Source organism: Panthera uncia, chromosome C2 (assembly GCF_023721935.1).
Source record: "Panthera uncia isolate 11264 chromosome C2, Puncia_PCG_1.0, whole genome shotgun sequence".
Taxonomy (NCBI): domain Eukaryota; kingdom Metazoa; phylum Chordata; class Mammalia; order Carnivora; family Felidae; genus Panthera; species Panthera uncia.
The window spans coordinates 126,222,505-126,236,407 of record NC_064810.1 but is presented as its reverse complement, the minus strand read 5'-3'; the positions used below and the strand labels follow the sequence as shown (position 1 = coordinate 126,236,407).

Here is a 13,903-nt window from a genome sequence, read left to right as displayed (position 1 = left end):
CTGTTCGGCAGTATGTATTAAAGTTAGACATACCTTCTACTTTAAGACCAAGAAATTACACTTCCTGGGAAATATCCTGCAGAAATGTATACCTACATGTACTAGAAGATGTGCTAGAATGTTCATAGCAGGGCTCACTGGCTCTTTGTAAGAGCCCAGACTAGAAACTACTATCATCAACAGGAAAGATAAGTGAAATAGAGGATAATATGCAGCACTGAGAACATGTGAAAGACAGCTATACACAACACCATAGATGATTCTTACAAATATAACAAGCGAAAGAAGCCAGACACAGCATTGTACATATCGTATGATTCCACCTCTACCAGCAAAATTCGTCCATGCTGTTAGAAGCCAAGAAAATGTGTATCTTTGTGGGGGACACGGAAAGCAACTGGAAGAAGCACCGGGGGCCATCTCTGCTCTGTGAACGTTCTGTTTCCTGATGTGGGTGCTGGTTATACGGATGTGTTCACCTGGTCATATTTCATCAAGTTGTACATTTAGGATGTGTGAAGTTTTACGTATATTTATTGTACTTCAGCAAAAGTTGTTAAAACTGCATCTAAACTTTCCCTAAGTGAAGCTCACCGACTTCAGGACTGGGAGGCAGGCTGCAGAACCAACTAGAAGCAGCCCAAAGGTTCAGCGCTTTGCCTGACCTCAGCCGTCAGCAGAGGGTTGCAGGGAACCGTGTCTTTTTTGGGGGGGAGGGGTTCCGGGAGGCGTCCGGAGTGAGCGACTGAAGAGGAAGAGCCTGAAGATGCCTGAAAATGATGTTCAGAACATTGTGTGTCTGTGTGCGCATGCTTTCCTGGGGGAAGAGTCTCCAGGTTTCATTCCGTGGACTGCCCCCCATTCCTCTGGAGCCTGTGTATCCTGTGCACTGCCCCCAATTCCTCTGGGGTCTGTGTTTTCCAAACATTTAAGAGCTGCATGGCTAGACGAAGGCCGAGAGTCAGGGAACTTAGGTCCTAGTAACTCACCTGGGACCCAGCCGATCACCTGCCTTCTCCCTCTGTGAAGGCGGCCAGTCCAGCGGGCTCCGAGGTTGCTTCCGCTTGCACCTCCAGCATGCGGACCCCTATCCCGCGAGAGAGGTGCGGTCTAGCAGCTCCGGGAGGTGGGCGGAAGGAGTGGCCGCGGGTCGGCAGGAGCGTGGCTCGAGTTTGCCGCCCTCTAGCCCTGCGGAGGGCTGGGGCTGGTCGGGGGTGTGGCGAGGACGATCTGCCCAAAAGGTGAACCCTTCGGGGGAGGCGGATCCGCTCCCCCTGGGGAGGGTCAGGTAAAGCCTGCCTCGGCTCCCGGAGCCCGCGTCAGTGTCGTATTCCTGCAGCGGACGATGAAGTTCGCCATCTGCTCCCTGCTGTGCGCAGGGACCCTGGGTGAGTGCGCACTGCGAGCTGAGTGGGGGCTGGCCCTCCAGGGCGCGGACTGGGTGCCAGCCGAGGGTCAGCCATAGTGGGACTGCACAGCCTGGGTGTTAGGGGCCCGGAAGCAGCCCAGCGCCTGGCTGGTTCCAAAGTGCCTCTGCCGGGGGTGGGGGTGGGGGCGGAAGGAGGGTCCGGGGGGCTGGGGGTGGGAGTGAACCCAGGCACCTGACAAACTTTTGTAGCCTAGGGCAGGGGGCCAAATCCCGCTTGCCGCCTGATGTTGTACAGCTGGATGAGCTAATGATGGCTTTAACATCTTTAAATGATTGAAAGAAAGTGAAAAGAACAGTAGTTTTGATACATGAAAATTATATGAAATTTAAATTTCAGTGTCCATAAATAAAATTTTATTGGAACACAATCATGTTCATTCAGGTAAGAATTGTCTGTGGCTGCACTCAGGCTTCAAGGACAGAATTGAGTAGTTGCTACAGAGACCTTATAGCCCACAAAGCCTAAACTATTTACTCATTAGTCCATCGCGGAAAGGACTTATGACACTTAGCCTGGAAGCTGTTGATCTTGTTCACAGTGAAGGAAATATGATCAAAGGAGAGAAGGGATTTTCCCCAGGGCTCCTGGCTCCTAAGCGGGGGAGGGGCTTAATGTCAGGTATGCTTGACCTATCAGGTATCCAACCAGAAGGGATTTTCCTGCTTTGAACTGTACATCTCCCATCTCTATCACACAACAGAGGGGGTAGAGGAATGTACGAGAAAGGCGGTCACCCTAGAGTAGGATCCACTGCCACTCAGTTCTGTGTGGCTCAGTTCCGGGCCATCCCTTGACCTCTCTGAACTGGTTTCCTCATTAGTTCAGTAGGCATTGCTTTTCACAACCAACACTGCGAAATTAGAATGAGATAAAGTACCTAATGACAGAACTCTAGACACAGGTGAGTTACCACTGGTAAAAATCCTGAACATCAATGTAGCAGGCCCCTTCCTGTGTTGGGCAGGGGGAGCCCAGGGCTCTTGGCTGGGTAACTGTAGGAAGGTAGGCGATGGTACAAAGTCAATGAGCTCGTGCATGTGAAAAACAGTTGCATGGCTCAACAACTGTTGGTTCTTTCTAGCCCTGGTTCTGTCTGTTCTCAGGCTATCTTAAATAACTTCTGGAGTGGTAAGGTAGCTTACCTGAGGAGAGGGGTAACTTGGGGACAGCAGGAGGAAAAGGCAGGTAGGTCAAGGAGTGCCACATAGGGCCACACAGGGAGCTCTGCAGGGGCTGGGAAAGGCTGGAAAGGGAGTGTACAGCTGTGTTCCAACTACAGCCAGCAGGGAATCCAGAGTGAAGCTCCCTGGTTGCTCCTTAATTGCTCCTGATCAGGGCTTGTGTTGTTTTTTCTTCCTTTATCTCCTTTCCTAGAAATGCCAGGCACTGACCAAAAGGTCATTTTCCCAATCAGGTCTGTATTTACAAACCAGAGGCAAGAGCTGCCTACCTCCCCCATGCCCACCCCCATAGTCCTTCCCAGTGGGCCACTAGATATGAACCAGCCTGGAGTCTAGGATGTGCTCTCTTCAAAGCTCAGTGTTCTTTTCCGACAAAAAACTGATGGGCAATGACAGAAATGCAACCAAAATAGTTTAAAATTTAACAGATCAAAGGAAAGGGGTTTGTTATTAGTAGACCTTGCAAGAGCCAAGAACCAGAGGGTCAGAACAGCCTGCACCTCCGCTTTGGCCTCTACCTTCTACTTCAGCCTGTCTGGGGCTTAAGAGATTTCTCCACACAACGAGCATGTGGCCACCAGAAGCTTTTCCCTCCCAGGAGCAGTCTCAAATATCCACAGTGGGCTCAGATTGTCCTTTCTTGAAATTGTCACATGGCTGTCACAGAGTGTTACTGAATTGGTATAGTCTAGCTTGCTTGCACTGTCTTTCTTTCCTTTCTTTTTCTTTCTTTCTTTCTTTCTTTCTTTTTCTTTCTTTCTTTCCTTCCTTCCTTCCTTCCTTCCTTCTTTCCTTTTTTGTTTATTTATTTTGAGAGAGAGAGAGAGAGAGAGAGAGAGAGAGAGAATCCCCAAGCAGGCTCCGTGCCACCAGCACACAGCCTGATGCAGGGCTCAAACTCATGAACCACAAGATCATGACCTGAGCTGAAACCAGGAGTGGGAAGCTTAATCCACTGAGCCACCCAGGAACCCCTCTCTCTTTCTTTCTTAGAATAATTTTTACTGGGGCACCTGGGTGGCTCAGTTGTTTAAGCATCCAACTTTGGCTCAGGTCATGATCTTGTGGTTTGTGAGTTTAAGCCCTGCATCAGGCTCTGTGCTGAGAGCTCAGAGCCTGGAGCTTGCTTGCTTCAGATTGTGTCTCCCTCTGTCTCTGCCCCTCCTCCGCTCACACTCTGTCTCTGTCTTTCTCTCAAAAATGAATAAACATTTAAAAACATAAAATAATTTTTACTGAAGTATAATCTATATATAATAAAATGCACTCATTAAAAAATTTGTTTTAAATGTTCACTATTTATTTTTGAGAGAGACAGAGAGATGGAGCATGAGCAGGGAAGGGGCAGAGAAACAGGGAGACACAGAATCTGAAGCAGGCTCCAGACTCTGAGCTGTCATCACAGAGCCCGATACAGGGCTCGAATTCATGAACCGTGAGATCATGACCTGAGCCACAGTGTGATGCTTAACTGACTGAGCCACCCAGGCACCCCAGCACTCATTTTAAGTATACATGTAGTTCAATGAATTTTGACAACTACACGTACCCATGTAACTACCATCATGATCAAGATATAGAACATTTCCATCACTCTCAAACTATCCTTTTCCTAGTCATTCCCACTCTCTGTCACTCTATGTAAGTTTTGCCATTTCACATAAATGCAGTTGTACAGTACATAGACGTAGTCTTTTGAGTCTGGCTTCACTCAGTATAATTGTTTAGAGATTCCTCCACATTTTTGCATGTATTAAAGTTCATTCCTTTTTATTGATTAGTCGTATTCCATTGTATGGCTTTACCACAGTTTGTTTACCTATTCATTCATTGGTGGACATTTAGCTTCCCCACTTTGGGGATATTATGAATAAAGCTGCTATGAACATTAGTGTACAAGTCTTTGAGTGGACTTATGTTTTCATTCCTTTTAGGCAAATTTCTAGGAGTAAAATTGCTGGGTCATAATGTAAATATATATTTAATTAGTTAAGAAAATGCCACGCTTTTTGAGTAGTTGTACCATTTACATTGCTGCCAGCAATGTAGGAGAATTTCAGTTGCTCCACGTCCCATCAGCACTCGGTGTTATCAGTCTTTTCCCGTTTAGTGATTTTAATAGGTGTGCTGTGGTATATCACTAGAGTTTTATTTTGTGTTTCTTTGATGAGCAATGATGTTGAGCATCTCTCTATATTCTTATTGGCCACTCGTATATCTTCTTTTATGAAGTATATGTTAAAATCTTTTCCCATTTTTTTAAATTGGGTTATTTAACTTACTATTGAGTTAAAAAGCCCTTTATGTATGCTGGATACAAGTCCTTGGTCAGACTGATGTATTGCGATTATTTTTTCCAAGTTTGTGGCTTAGCTTGTCATTTTCTGAATGCTATCTTCTGAAGAGCAGATGTTCTCCATTTTGATCAAGTTCACCTACCAAACTTTAATTTTTGGATTTTATGCTCTATGTCCTCTCTAAAAATATAATTGGCTACCCCTAAAGCTGCAATAATTTCTTTTGGTTTATTTTAGAGGGTTTTTTTTAAAGCTTATTTATTATTTTGGGAGAGGTAGAGAAAGAACCAGTATGGGAGAGGCAGAGAGAGGGGAGGACAGAGGATCTGAAGCAGGCTCTATGCTGACAGTCGAGAGCCCAACGTGGGGCTCAAACTCACGAACTGTGAGATCATGACCTGAGCCAAAGTTGGATGCTTAACTGAGCCACCCAGGAACCCTATTTTAGAAGTTTTATAGCTTCAGCTTTTGTGTTTTGGTTTATGATACACTTTTAGTTTTTGTGTATGGTTAAAGTAAAAGCTGAGATTCATTTTTCTCACATGAATATCCAGTTATTCCAGGACTTGTTTTTGAAAAGGATATTCTTTCTCCACTGAATTACCTTAGCAGCTTTGTTGAAAATCCACTGACCCTATAAATGTGGGTCAATTTCTAGTCTCTCTATTCTGTTCTGTTAAGCTATATGTCTCTTCTTGTGCCAATATCACACTGTCTTGATTACAGTAGCTTTACAGAAAGTCTAGAAATCAGGTAGAATAAGCCCTCCAACTCTATGGTATTACATCAGTATTGGTTTGCCATTTAGATCCTTTACATATGTGTATACATTTTTAATTGGCTTATCAACTACTATAAAAATCAAGTTTAGTATTGAAATATTGTTGAGATTGCATTTAATTTATGGATCATTTTGAGAAGCATTAGCCTTAAAAATAAAACTGTCAAGAGAACAAACTGAAGGTTGCTGGTGGGGTGTTGTGTGGGGGGATGGGCTAAATGGGCAGTGGGCATTAAGGAGGGCACTTGTTGGGATGAGCACTGTGTGTTGTATGTAACTGATGAATCACTAAATTCTATACCTGAACACACACACACACACACACACACACACACACACCAAATAATAAAATAAAACTGTCAAGTCTGGGGGTGCCTGGGTGGCTCAGTCGGTTAAGCGTCCGACTTCAGCTTGGTTCATAGGTTTGGGCCCTGCATTGGGCTCTGTGCTGACAGCTTAGAGCCTGGAGCCTGTTTTGGATTCTGTGTCTCCCCCTCTCTATGTCCCTCACACCCCCCTCAAAAAATGAATAAACATTAAAAAATTTTTTTAAACTGTCAAGTCCAAAACCTTTGGGATGCAGCAAAGGCAGCCATAAGAGGGAGGTATATTGCAATACAGGTCTACCTCAAGGAACAAGAAAAGTCTCAAATACACAACCTCATCTTACACCTAACGGAGCTAGAAAAGGAATAGCAAATAAAGCCTAAAGCCAGAAGAAGAAGGGAAATTATAAAGATTAAAGCAGAAATAAATGATATAGAAACAACAACAACAAAAACCCCCAGAACAGATCAACAAAACTAAGAGCTGGTTCTTTGAAAGAATTAATAAAATTGACAGCCCCTAGCCAGACTTATCAAAAAGAAAAGAGAAAGGACCCCCCAAAATAAAGTCACAAATAAAAAAGGAGAGATCATGATCAACACCACAGAAATACAAATAATAATAAGAGAATATTATGAAAAATTATGTGCAAAAAACTTGATAATCTGGAAGAAATGGACAAATTCTTAGAAACATAAAAACTACCAAAACTGAAACAGAAATAGAAATTTGAACAGACCCATAGCCAGCAAAGAAATTGAATCAATAATAAAAAATATTCCAACAAACAAAAGTCCAGGGCTAGATGGCTTCCCAGAGGAATTCTACCAAACATTTAATGAAGAGTTAATGCCTGTTCTTCCCAAATTGTTTCGAAAAATAGAAATGGAAGAAAAACTTCCATTTCCTTCTATGAGGCTAGCATTACCTTGATTCCAAAACCAGACAAAGACCCCACTCAAAGGAGAATTACAGGCCAATATCCTCGATGAACATGCATGCAAAAATTATCAACAAGATATTAACAAATTGAATCTAACAGTACATTAAAAGAATTATTCACCATGATCAAGTGGGACTTATTTCTGGGTTGCGGGGGTGGTTCAATATTTGCAGATCAATCAACGTGACACAACACAGTAATAAAAGAAAGGATAAGAACCATATGATCCTGTCAATAGATGCAGAAAAATCATTTGACAAAATACAGCATCCATTCTTGATAAAAACTCTCAACAAAGTAGGGATAGATAGAATATTCCTCAACATCATAAAGGCCATATACACAGCTAATATCATCTTCAATGGGGAAAAACAGAGCTTTCCTTCACTGTAAGGAACAAGACAGGGGTGTCTACTCTCACCACTACTATTTAACATAGTACTGGAAGTTTTAGCCTCAGCAATCAGATGACACAAAGAAATAAAAGGCATCCAAATTGGCAAGGAAGAAGTCAAACTTTCACTATTTGTGGATGACATGATCCTCTATGTCGAAAAACCCAAAGAATCCACCAAGAAATTGCTAGAACTAACACATGAATCCAGCAAAGTCACAGGATATAAAATCAATGTACAGAAATTGGTTGCATTTCTATACACCAATAATGAAGCAGCAGAAAAAGAAATCAAGGAATCGATCCCATTTACAATTGCACCAAAACCCATAAGATATCTAGAAATAAACCTAACCAAAGAGGTAGATGGTCTGTACTCTGAAAACTGTAGAACACTTATGAAGGAAATTGAAGAAGACACAAAGAAATGGAAATGAATTCCATGCTCATGGATAGGAAGAACAAACATTGTTAAAATATCTGTACTACCCAAAGCAATCTACACATTTAATGCAATGCCAAATAGCAAAATACCAAACAGCATTTTCCACAGAGCTAGAACAAACAACGCTAACATTTGTATGGAACCACAAAAGACCCTGAATAGCCAAAGCAATTCTGAGAAAGAAAAGCAAAGCTGGAGGCATCACGATTCAGGACTTCAAGCTATATTACAAAGCTGCAGTCATCAAGACAGTATGGTATTAGCAAAAAAACCAAAAAACAAAACCCAGACACATAGATCAATGGAACAGAATAGAAAACCCAGAAATGGACACACAACTATATGGTCAACTAATCTTCGACAGAGCTGGAAAGAATATCCAAAAGACACTCTCTTTAACAAATTGTGTTGGGAAAACTGGACAGAAACATGTAGAAGAATGAAACTCGACTACTTTCTTACACCATACACAAAAATAAATTCAAAATGAATGAAAAACCTAAATATGAGACAGGAAACTATCATAATGCTAAAGGAGAAAACAGGCAGGAATCTCTTTGACTTCAGCTGCAGCAACTTCTTACTAGACATCTTGCCAAAGGCAAGGGAAACAAAAGCAAACAGAAACTGTCGGGACCTCATCAAGATAAAAAGTGTCTGCACAGCAAGGGAAATAATCAACAAAACTAAAAGGCAGCCTACGTAATGGGAGAAGATATTTGCAAGCTACATATCTGATGAAGGGTTAGTATCCAAAATCTTGAAAGAATTTACCAAACTCAACACCCAAAAAACAAATAATCCAGTGAAGAAATGGGCAGAAGACATGAATAGACACTTTTCCAAAGAAGACATCCAGATGGCTAACAGGCACATGAAAAGATGCTTAATATCACTCATCACCAGGGAAATACAAATTGAAACCATGATGAGATACCACCTCACACCTGTCAGAATGGCTAAAATTAACACAAGAAACAACAGGTGTTGGTGAGGATGTGGAGAAAGGAGTATCCTCTTACACTGTTGGTGGGAATCCAAACTGGCATAGCCACTCTGGAAAACAGTATCGAGTGTCTTCAAAAAGTGAAAAATAGAATAACCCTACGACCCAGCAATTACACTACTAGGTATTTACCCAACAGATACAAAACACAGATTCAAAAGGGTACATGAACCCCTATGTTTATAGCAGCATTATTAATAATAGCCAAAATATGGAAAGGGCCCAAGTGTCCATCGACTGATGAATGGATAAAGAAGATGTGGTGTATATACACACAATGGAACATTACTCAGCCATCAAGAAGGATGAAATCTTGCCATTTGCAATGATGTGGATGGAGCTAGAGTGTATTATGCTGAGCAAAATCAGAGAAAGACAAATACCATATGATTTCACTCATATGTGGAATTTAAGAAACAAAACAGATGAACATATGGGAGGGGGGAAAAGAAAAAAAAAAAGAGAGGGTAACTAACCATAAGAGACTCTTAAAAATAGAGAACAAACTGAGGGTTGATGGAGGGAGGTGGGGGGGGATGGGCTAGATGTGTGATGGGTATTAGGAGGGCACTTGTGATAAACACTGGGTGTTGTGTGCAAGTGATGAATGACTGAAGTCTACTCCTGAAACCAATATTGCACTGTATATTAACTAAGTAGAATTTAAATAAAAATTTGAAAAAAATTGTCAGTTATTTTACCAGCAAAAATGGGTTTCTTTGGGAATAGCAGAAAATCTCATTTCAGGACATGCAAGCTATGGCAAAACCATAGGCAAGACTAGAAGACAAAAGACAGGAGTTTTTGTTTTTGTTTTTGTTTTTCCCCATAGAGAAAAGGGGAAGTTGGGAGGAGCTAAGTGTAGTGGCTTTTCATTGGCTAAGTTGTGATAGTCTCTCATTAGCTAGCCTGTTTCCTGGCAAGGAGAAAATATGTCTTCCTCCTGCTAGGCAGTAAAGTATAGGCTTCTTCCTGTTAGGAATGCAGGGTACCTCTCTTCCTTTTTGAGTCTGCAATCCACAAGGAGTGGTAAGGTGTGAGAGCTCCCACTTCTGGCCTTCTGGCTTTATTTTATTTTTATTTATTTATTTTATATGTATGCTTTTTTAAAACTTTATTTATTTATTTTGAGGTAGAGACAGCATGAATGGGGAAGGGGCAGAGAGAGAGGGAGAGAGAGAGAATCCCAAGCAGGCTACACACTGTTAGTGCAAAGCCCAACTGGGGGCTTGATTTTACCAACCGTGAGAATATGACCTGAGCCAGAAAGTACGAGTCAGACACTCAAGTGACTGAGCCACCAGGCACCCCCTGGCTTTATTTTAAAAATGAAGTTTTCTTTACTTGGTTTCACTGAAGAATTTCATCTTAATAATATTGAGTTTTATAGTTCATGAGCATTCTGTATCTGTTTAGTCTTCTTTCATTTATCTTAGGAATATTTTGTAGTTTTTATTGAATAAGTGTTATTGATAATTTGTTAAATTTATCCCTAGATGTTTCATATTTTTGGATGCCATTGTAAGTGGTATATAAAATTTTTTCATTTTACAGTTTTTTTTTCTTTTTACTATCATCAAAATTTTATTGATTCTAGTATATCAAATCAAATCCTGTGACCTCTCTAAAATCATTTATTAGTTCCAGTAGCTTTTTTGCAGGGTCTTTAAATTTTTCTGTATAGACAAACATTATCTGTGGATAAAGACAATTTTATACCTTCTTTTCCAATTGGTATCCCTTTTTTCCCATTTTATACCTTATTAAAATGGCTAAGACCTCTTATACAATGTTAAATAGAAATGATGAAAGTATATGTCTTTGCCTTGTTTCTCAACTGGAGAAGCATTAAATCTTTCCCCATTAGGCATGATGTTAGTTGTATGTTTTTGAAGATGCTTTTATCAGGTTGAGGACACTCCCCTTCTATACCTAGTTTGCTTGGAGTGTTGAATTGACAACTACGTCTTCTGTATCTTATCAAGATAATCATGGATTTTTAAATTTTGCAGTATGGTGAATTTGACTGATTGGTTTTGCATAGTAAAGAATTTTTGTGTCTACGATATTTGCCTATAGTTTTCTTTTCTTGTAACATCTTTGTTTGGATTTGATATCAAGTTAATACGGCCTTAGAAAATTAGTAAGGAAATCATGCCATTTGCAGCAATGTGGATGGAACTGGAAGGTATTATGCTAAGTGAAATAAGTCAGTCAGAGAAAGACAGATATCATATGTTTACACTCAGATGTGGATCTTGAGAAACTTAACAGAAGACCATGGGGGAATGGAAGGGGGAAAAAATAGTTAAAAACAGAGAGGGTGGGAGGCAAACCATAAGAGACTCTTAAATATAGAGAACAAACTGAGGGTTGATGAGGGGTTAAGGGGAGAGGAGAAAATGGGTGATGGGCATTGAGGAGGGCACATGTTGGGATGAGCACTGGGTGTTTTATGTAAGCAATGAACCACGGGAACCTTCCCCCAAAACCAAGAGCACACTTTACACACTGTATGTAAGCCAATTTGACAATAAATTATGTTAAAAAAAAGTTTTCCTCCCTTCTTTATTTTATATAATAGTTTGTGCAGCATTCGTATCTTTCTTTTTTAAGTGTTTGATAGAATTCACCAGTATGTCACTTGGGTCTGGCACTTTCTTTTTTTTTTCCAATATATGAAATTTATTGTCAAATTGGTTTCCATACAACATCCAGTGCTCATCCCAACAGGTGCCCTCCTCAATACCCATCACCCACCCTCCCCTCCCTCCCACCCCCCATCAACCCTCAGTTTGTTCTCATTTTTTAACAGTCTCTTATGCTTTGGCTCTCTCCCACTCTAACCTCTTTTTTTTTTTTCCTTCCCCTCCCCCATGGGTTTCTGTTAAGTTTCTCAGGATCCACATAAGAGTGAAAACATATGGTATCTGTCTTTCTCTGTATGGCTTATTTCACTTAGCATCACACTCTCCAGTTCCATCCACGTTGCTACAAAGGGCCATATTTCATTCTTTCTCATTGCCATGTAGTATTCCATTGTGTATATAAACCACAATTTCTTTATCCATTCATCAGTTGATGGACATTTAGGCTCTTTCCATAATTTGGCTATTATTGAGAGTGCTGCTATAAACATTGGGGTACAAGTGCCCTTATGCATCAGTACTCCTGTATCCCTTGGGTAAATTCCTAGCAGTGCTATTGCTGGGTCATAGGGTAGGTCTATTTTTAATTTTCTGAGGAACCTCCACACTGCTTTCCAGAGCGGCCGCACCAATTTGCATTCCCACCAACAGCTGGCACTTTCTTTAACATGTATTTGTAGTGCAAATTTGCTGTTACCAAATTCCCTCAACATTTTTGCCTGAAAAAGTTCATTTTTGCCTCCAGTTCTGAAAGTTAATTTCATTGGATATAGATTTCTAGGTTAGCAGGTTATTTTTATTTTAGCAATTTGTCTATGACTTAATCTTGATTCTGACAAAAAAGTCCATGGTATTCATTATCTTTGTTCCTCTAAATTTGTCTCTTTTCTCTGGTTGCTCTAGAACTAAGTTTATAGTTTTCATAACATTTGGGAAAATTCTGGCCAAATATTTCTACATATATTTTTTCAGCCCCCCTCCCCACGTTTTCCCATAGGACTGACTGCAGTTACATATATATTAGATCACTTGACATTGGGTGACAAGTCACTGAGGCTCTGTTTATTGGTTTTTCATCCTTTTTTCCCCCTCCCTGAGCTTCATTTCAGAGAGTTTCAAGTAATGTCTTCCAGACTATCTTTTTTCTATTGCAGTATGTAATCTGCTGTTATTCTCATTCAGTTAAATGTTCATTTCAGATGTTCTTTTTTTTTTTTTAAGTTTGTTTATTTTGAGAGAGAGCAAGCAAGTGTGAGCAGTGGGTGGGGCAGAGAGAGAGAGAGGAGAGAGAATCCCAAGCAGTCTCTGCACTGTGTGGAGAGCCCCCTGTCATGGGGCTCCATCCCACAAACCTTGAGATCATGACATGAGCTGAAATCAAGAGTCAGATGCTCAACTGACTGAGCCACCCAGGTGCCCCTCGGACGTTCTGTTTTTTTTTTTTTTTGTCTCTAGCAATTCCTTTTAGCTCTTTTTATAGCTTACATTGGTTTCCTCATTATGTTCATGCTTTCCTTTGAATCCCTGAGCATACTTATAATACTTAAAATAGCTGTTTTAAAGTTATTTTCTGTTATTTTCATCATCCCTTTTACTTCTAGTTCTGATTCTGTTGACTGTTTTCCTCTTGATTATGGGTTACATTTTCCTGCTTCTTCACCTGCATAGTAATTTTGTGGGTTGCCAGGCATTGTGAATTTTACCTTGCTGAGTATTGAAATTTGGTGTGGACAGTGTGTGTGTGTGTGTGTGTGTGTGTGTGTGTGTGTGTAATGAATTTTGTTGTTTTTATTTAAAGAGTGTTAAACTTTGTTCTGGCAGGCAGTCATATTATCTGCAGATCAGCTTAATTCTTTCAAAACTAGTTTCTAAGATTTTTAGTCTGTGTCTAGAATATTCTTTATTCTAGGGTAGTTTAACCTACTTCTGGAACTTTAATAACTGTACTATTTATTCAATGAGATTTTTATCCACTCTGAATCATGGGAACTTGAAATGATTCCTGACCTCATTGAAGTTCTGGAAAATGTTTGGCTTAATCTCCCCATTGAATTTTCTTTCTCTAGCAGTTGTTATTGCCTGGTTTCTACAATGCTCAAGTTGGAATTTAGCCAGAATCTCAAATGTATGTAGACTCTAGATTTCAATCTCCTCTCTCTCTCTTCTCTCCTTTTTGGCATTCACTACTGTTTGGTAATCTGTGCTACAAATTCTAATTGCCTTAGCCTTACCTAAATATGATCTCTGTCTCCTCAACTTGGTAAGACACTCAGGCTACTTGGTTTTCTTCTCTCTGCTCTGCCATCTGGAAATCTGGTCCAGAAAGAAAGGATGATTATAGGACTCACTTTATTTGTTTTCCTTCTCTCAGAGATCACAGTCCTGCACTTCCCATTGTCCAATATGTTATGTTATGTTATGTTATGTTATGTTATGTTATGTTATGTTATG

The 13,903-nt window shown here is 40.5% G+C and overlaps 1 protein-coding gene across 1 annotated transcript in view; it reads left to right on the top strand.

The window, feature by feature from the left end:
- Positions 1-1,202: 1,202 nt before the first annotated feature.
- LOC125921982 (inhibitor of carbonic anhydrase-like) overlaps positions 1,203-13,903 on the top strand; it is a 65,819-nt gene continuing 53,118 nt past the window's right edge. Inside the window, exon 1 of the mRNA XM_049629796.1 lies at positions 1,203-1,388. Within this exon, the coding sequence (XP_049485753.1) occupies positions 1,346-1,388 (43 nt within the window). The 5' untranslated portion in view covers positions 1,203-1,345. The remainder of the gene's footprint in view (positions 1,389-13,903) is intronic.